At 46.7% G+C, this 6,301-nt stretch overlaps 1 protein-coding gene across 1 annotated transcript; it reads left to right on the top strand.

Moving 5' to 3' along the window:
* Positions 1-87: 87 nt before the first annotated feature.
* On the top strand, positions 88-5,500 carry scra (anillin, actin binding protein). Its single transcript, XM_018011221.2, has 11 exons — positions 88-538; positions 612-950; positions 1,161-2,154; positions 2,219-2,542; positions 2,621-2,777; positions 2,943-3,111; positions 3,182-3,358; positions 3,423-3,644; positions 3,720-4,059; positions 4,119-4,417; positions 4,479-5,500. Exons 1-11 carry the CDS (start codon positions 521-523, stop codon positions 5,196-5,198), a joined length of 3,759 nt encoding a protein of 1,252 aa, XP_017866710.1. The 5' UTR covers positions 88-520; the 3' UTR covers positions 5,199-5,500.
* The last annotated feature ends 801 nt before the right edge of the window (positions 5,501-6,301 follow it).

Consider the following 6,301-nt stretch of genomic DNA (forward strand, 5'->3'; position numbering starts at 1 on the left):
TCAAAAGCGCAAAGTGTTTCGTGATCTTCATTTACTTTTTACTTCGATACTAATGTTTCTATATATCAAATAATTTTTAATAAAAAATTATAAAACTGCTTAGTTAAAAATGCCAGAAATTACAAAACTATACAGAAACAACTGTTTGCAACACTCCTAACATCAAATTCAGCGCAATGTTAAGCGGCTGCACTTTAACAGACGCTGATCGATCGGGACTGTTGTTCGATACTGTGGCCACCCTAACGATAACTCTGCCATACCGACGCTTGTCCATTTAAAATCCCAACGTCGCGAACGAGCGAAAAAACAGAAGCGACGCGCACAAATTTCGAATGACGTGCATCCATGAAAAGATACTAAGATAATTCGTTTTTAAAAGTAAAAAGTATAGTGTTCGCGACTAACCAGCAATAAATAAATAACTAATTACATACAAGTGCCAGTGCAAGAGAATAAATTATAGATAAGTGATCGAAGTAATTAGAATTTTGCATCCGCCACAACAACAACAACAACAATGGATCCCTTTACCCAGGTACAACGTAACAAAGCAAACAATGAAAATGATTGTCTTCTAACTGCATTCGATGTGAATTTCATAATTGCAGCGCATGCTCGAAAAGGCCGAACAGCGCAGTCGCGCACTCGGCATAACAAATGCCAGCAAATTTCCATTAGCTGAATGCACTTTGACAAGCGAAGCGACGCCAGCAGCAACAACTAAGACAACGTCATCATCGACATCGACATCCGCATCGGCATCAGCATCAGCATCAGCGCCAACTGAAAGCAGTGCCTCTAGTAGCGCAGCTGGCAAAGTTGTTGTCCTCGACAAGGCAACGCTTTCGGCGTCGCCCACCAAGCCGCTGCGTCACTATGCAGCGGTGAACAAGGAGAATTTGGAAATGGGCATCGAGATAAACATAACCAGCGCCCAGCCAATTGGGGTAAGTTTTTTCCCAGCCGTTTTTATTTTTTCCACATGCATTTTGCCTTACGCTTTCGTATGGTGGATGTTTTTGCGCTTTGTCTTTGTCTTGGCATTTTGCTACAACTCTCTCTTTCTCTCCCTCTCTCTCTGTTGCTCTCGCTCTGTCTGCCTGCGTATGTGTTTGTTTTTGTGTTTGTACTTTTACGCGCGCTGTCGCCACGTTTAGGTGCAAGTGGAAATACAGGAGCAGGATATGAGCAGCGACGAGGATGAAGAGCAGGAGCAGCAGCCGACTGCAGCCCTAATCCCAAGTAAAGCCAGTGCTGCTGGTGGTGATTTGGAGGCGCCTGTTAATCAGCCTTTGGCCCGACTGCGAGACACCTCGCGCAGTCGACTGCAGCGTATGGGCGCCCTCTACTCCAACACGGATGACCTGTCCTCGCCCATACATCGCACCGAGGCGCAGTTCCATGCCGACGATGAGGACAACGTGGATCGAGTGTCTCGTAGTCCGCGACGTGGCAAGCAGCGTCTGGGCAAGCTGGCCGCGTTGGCGGACACGATTAACCAGTGGGAAGATGACACGGCACATCACGATGTGCATCAACCGCTGCTGGATGCAGTGCCGCCGCCCAAGCCAGATTTACCCAGTCGTCCGGCCAGAGCAGATGCCGTGGATGCAACAAGCGGCAAGACCAAACAATTGAAATGGGATCCCAAGGTATTGAGCTCATTGGAGGCGCAAGGCTTCCAGCGACGCGAATCTTCTACGGTTAAGCACACCTACGATTATGCCAAACAGGAGGAATCCACAGCACCATCAGTTGCAACAGCAACGGAAACAGTTGCATCCACAGCCACAAGCACTGCAAAACCACCATTGCCCGAGAAATCTACTGCCGTCAGCCAGGTGGCCAAAACATTTAGCGCCGCAGCCAGTGCGCCCGCTCCGGCTCCCAAATCCGTGCCTGTGCCCGCTGCCCAAGTCAAAGCTGGCCTCGTCTCTGGCCGTGCGGCCATCTTCGAGAGCAAAGCAAACAATGGTCAAACGCAGGCAGCGCAGCGCAATCAAAAGGATCCGTGTGAGCTGTCGCTGAAGGAGCGCATGAAACTCTTCGAGACAGGCAATGCCAAGGCTATGTTGCCCAAGGCGCCAATTGGAACGGCGCCCAGCATTAGCCAGCTACGAGCAGTGGTGGTAGAGGAGGAGCAGCCCAAGGGTAAGTGCTGCTTAAATGTCTGATGTCTAAGAAGCCATTCAGTTGACCTCATTTGTCTTTGCAGCACATCCAGTTAGCGTGGCCAGCCAACAGAGTCAAGCCAGCAAGCCACAGCCGAAGCCTGAGAGCAAGTTGCGCGACAAAGTGGCCGCCTTGGTGGCCTCTGCCCAGAGCAGCGCGGAGAATCGCATCAAAGACATTGACAGACAGCGACAGGAGGATATGCAAATCATAGCCAATCGTTTCAATAAGCAAAAGGAACTCTTAACAACAGTGGCTCCTCCAGTGGCTCCTCCGCCTGCGCCACCTGTCAGCAGCAAAGTGGTGCGCCCCATGCCGCCGCCACCACCACCGCCAATGGCCACGGCCAGCAGCAAGCGGCGCTCACGTAAGCAGCTGCCAAGCAAGCCCAATCCACAGAAATTCTCTAAAGCCAGCTTCTCTGTCTCTCTCTCTCATTTTGCAGCTGGTGATGTTATTGACGAGGAGTCGAAGCGTGCCAGGAAATCCCATACGGGTGATCGATTGTATCCGGCGCTATCCGATCTAGATTCCAGTGGCGACAATTGCTGTGCCACGGCCACCGCCTCGATAAACGACGACACCGAGGAGGAGCTTGAAAGGTGCGCTGACAAATGCTATTCCTGCCTGCTCTTTCTGCTCTGCATTGAGTAGGCAACCAGAGATTAGATGAGACTGACTATTAGTTACTTAGTTTTAACGACTAGAGACTAGACGCATAATAAATGTTTGTATAGCTGCTTAAACTAATCTCTTTTAATTTGTAGTTGCATGGATGAGTCCGATGAGGATGTGGCGGAGAAGGAGGCGGAGGAGGCGGATCAGTCACAGACTGAGGACAGCAGTGCGGGCATGTGCAACGGCAGCCTAGGTCGCGAGATCTTGCACACGGTGCAGCGCAATGAACAGCAACAGCAACAACAACAAGGCAAAAAGGTGAGTCCCAGGTAGCGTAAACTAAGCACAGCGGGTGGTCTCTAACCTTAACCTTTTCCTGTCTCCACAGGTACGCTATGCCGAACAGGATCATTATTATAGCAATGATGGCGACAGCTCAATGAATTCCTCACAAGTCTCTACGGGCATTGATGATTATTTGGATGAAGCCCTAGTGGGTGACTATGGCAGCACGCAGGAGGATGACACCGAGGATGAGCACAATGCCAGTCAGCTATCGCTGGGCGTAAGTAGCCTCTACTCCAATCTATTCTTAACTTGTTTCTAATTGGAATTCTCTTATAACACAGAGCAAAGGCACAACAGCCTCCAACAGCTTCTCCTACCGCAAGCCGTCTAGTGCTGCTCTCTGTCAGACCATTGAAGAGCAACAGGAGGCGATGGATGTGCAAACGCCTTTGCTTAATGGCGCACAACCAGTCAAATCGGAGTTGAGCGTCAATCAGGATAATGATAATTTAGTTACGCTCGTGCACACCGTCAGCTTCTATCGTCGCCAGCAGAATGCCAGTGTAGGCTATACATTAATCATATAAGTTGATTATATAACTCTTATATTTATATACGTACTTTTCAAATATTTATAGAGCTCCAATTCGACGCCAGTGCGTAAGATTTGCCGGGAGCAGCAGATTGTGCGCTCCGCTTTGAGCAACGACTGTCATGCCAAGCACAAGCTGGAGTATGATTCGCCGCAGCATGTGGAGCCGGCTGCCAGCAGCGAGGACGACGAAGAGGTGCAAAATGCACGCGAATCAAATGATGCGGCTTTGGCGCAGGAGAAGATTAAGAAGCTGCTGAGCGAGGTGTGCAAGCAGCAGCAGGTGATTGGACAGGCCAGCCAGGCGCTCAATCTGTGCGCAGCCACTGTGGAATTTTCGGGCTCCACCGAATCTGTGGAGGGTGAACGTTATCTACTGCTAGCAAGTAGGCTTTGATTGATACATGCTTAGATGTATTAAATATTAATGCAATATTTCTTGTAGCTCATCGTCGTCAGGCCTGCTTGGATGAGGTGCAGCGTCTGCGCGTGGAGAACAGCATACGGCCCGTGGGTGCGCCCAAGGAGAAGGGCCTGCTTACGGTAAAGGACATCACCATACCGCTGCGTCAAGAATATGTGCGTAAAATGGCAACGGGCAGCATCAACGGGCATCATTTGGTCTGCCTGCTCAAGTACAATGAGCACGTGCTGGCCACCAAGACGGTGCCCACGATGCCGGGTCTGCTCTCTGTCAAATTTCCCGATGTGCTGCAGCTAAACAACGTCTATGCGGACTTTAGAGTAAGCCGAAGATTAATTAATTTCCGTCGAAAACAATATTTTAATGGTTTTTCCACGACAGATTACTCTAGAGATTTATGGTATGCTGGCGCAGCGGGATCAGCTGCCGCACGAACTCAAATACCACATCAATGTGAATAAGAAGGGCGGCATTAAGACGCCCAAGAAGAAGGGCGGCGAAAATCGTTTGGTTATGCCCCCCGTCCAGAGTCCAGCCGGTCCCCATGTGGTGCGTACGCCACAGCTGGTGCAATATGGTTTCGCCATCTTCTCGCTGCGTGAGATTCAACGCACCAGCTGGACGTTGACACAAGTGCTGGGCGTGAGTCCGCTCGACGGCACCGTGCACATGAAGGTCAACTGTGAGCTGTCGGTGAGCGTGGAGTACAAGGGTTTCCTAACCATGTTCGAGGATATCTCTGGCTTTGGTGCCTGGCATCGTCGCTGGTGCTATCTAAATGGCGCCGTCCTCAGCTACTGGAAGTATCCCGATGACGAGAAGAAGAAGGCCCCGATGGGCAGCATTGATTTGAATACGTGCAGCTCACAGAAAGTGTGCACAGCGCCGCGTGACATCTGTGCACGTCTGAATACGATGCTGCTCGAGTGCGAGCGTCCTGCCCTGGATACCGATCAGGAGTCGTTGATTATTGTGCCCAATGGACGGACGACAACGGTGCGGTATTTGCTCTCGGCCGACACGAAGGAGGAGCGTGAGGAGTGGTCGGCTTATCTGAACAAGGCGTTGACATTGCTGCGCGCCTGGGGCACAACGCATTGAACAAGGGGGCGTGCGAGCAGACAGCAGTGTTGGGCGGTGGGCGGTGCTTTTGCTCCAACTGTTTTTTTCTTATTTAAGTTTTTAGTTTTTGCTAATTTAAGTTGATTTTTTGTCATTTTTTGATTTTGCTCTCATTGCTGTTTGTCATTTGTAAGAGACCCAAGCTAAGAGATATATATATATGTTCATGTTCAATCAGCGTCAAAAGTATATGTTAATAATACTATAAATATATATATTTGTGTGTGTACAACTTTAACAAACAGACAATATATAATATATATGTATCTATGTATGTAAAACACGACTAAGAATTTATTTTTGTTTGATTAAGTTTTTGGTTTTATTGAATACTTTTTCCAACTATACACATATACATATACATATATTTTTATATATATTTTCATTTGAAATGTAATAACTTTTCGACTATGTGTGTATCTGTGTGTGTGTATGTGTATATATGTGTCATATATTTGTTTAATAGGTGGTTGTTGTTGTTGTTGTTGTTGGTTGTATATAAGTAGTAACAGCTTTTGTTTAGGTTGTCAGGTAATCGCCTCTGGTGTTTGACAATTGACACTAGTTGAGTGAACTAATACAATTAGAAATACATCTGTATATATATACTATATATAATAGGTGTATATATATACTATATACATATATATAATACTGGCAATTAGCCTAAAAGCTATCTACAAAATTGCTTTAAAAGTGTGCTAATTTTGTTTAATGTTTGTTTTAGTTAATTCAACTATGTCACAACAATTATACGCATTATAGACGTATATTTATATGTATATGTATGTATATATTAATAGATCTTGTGTATATAATTTAGATTTCCCTTTTCAAAGTGTAAAATACTTCAAAATTAACGTTAACACATTTTAGATATGATTGTTAGTGTTCAATTGCTCTATATGGCTACATGTGTGTGTGTATGTGCGTATATGTATGTACATCATGTGACACTTAGGGGTTAAGCCTACAGTTGGTTAGTTCAGAAATTTCTTTAGAATTATATACATAAAGTGAAAGTTTCAGGAATTTGAGATTGAGATATTTGGAGGTTCTATTGATTCATTCTTTCAAGTTAC

The sequence above is a fragment of the Drosophila arizonae genome, chromosome 5, assembly GCF_054131065.1.
Source record: "Drosophila arizonae isolate 15081-1271.41 chromosome 5, UAZ_ARI_1.0, whole genome shotgun sequence".
In the NCBI taxonomy this organism is placed as follows: Eukaryota; Metazoa; Arthropoda; class Insecta; order Diptera; family Drosophilidae; genus Drosophila; species Drosophila arizonae.

Coding starts and splice junctions, on each gene's coding strand:
- scra (XM_018011221.2), top strand. Junction 2,778..2,942: donor ACCGAGGAGGAGCTTGAAAG/GTGCGCTGACAA, acceptor TTTAATTTGTAG/TTGCATGGATGAGTCCGATG. Junction 4,060..4,118: donor ACGTTATCTACTGCTAGCAA/GTAGGCTTTGAT, acceptor TATTTCTTGTAG/CTCATCGTCGTCAGGCCTGC.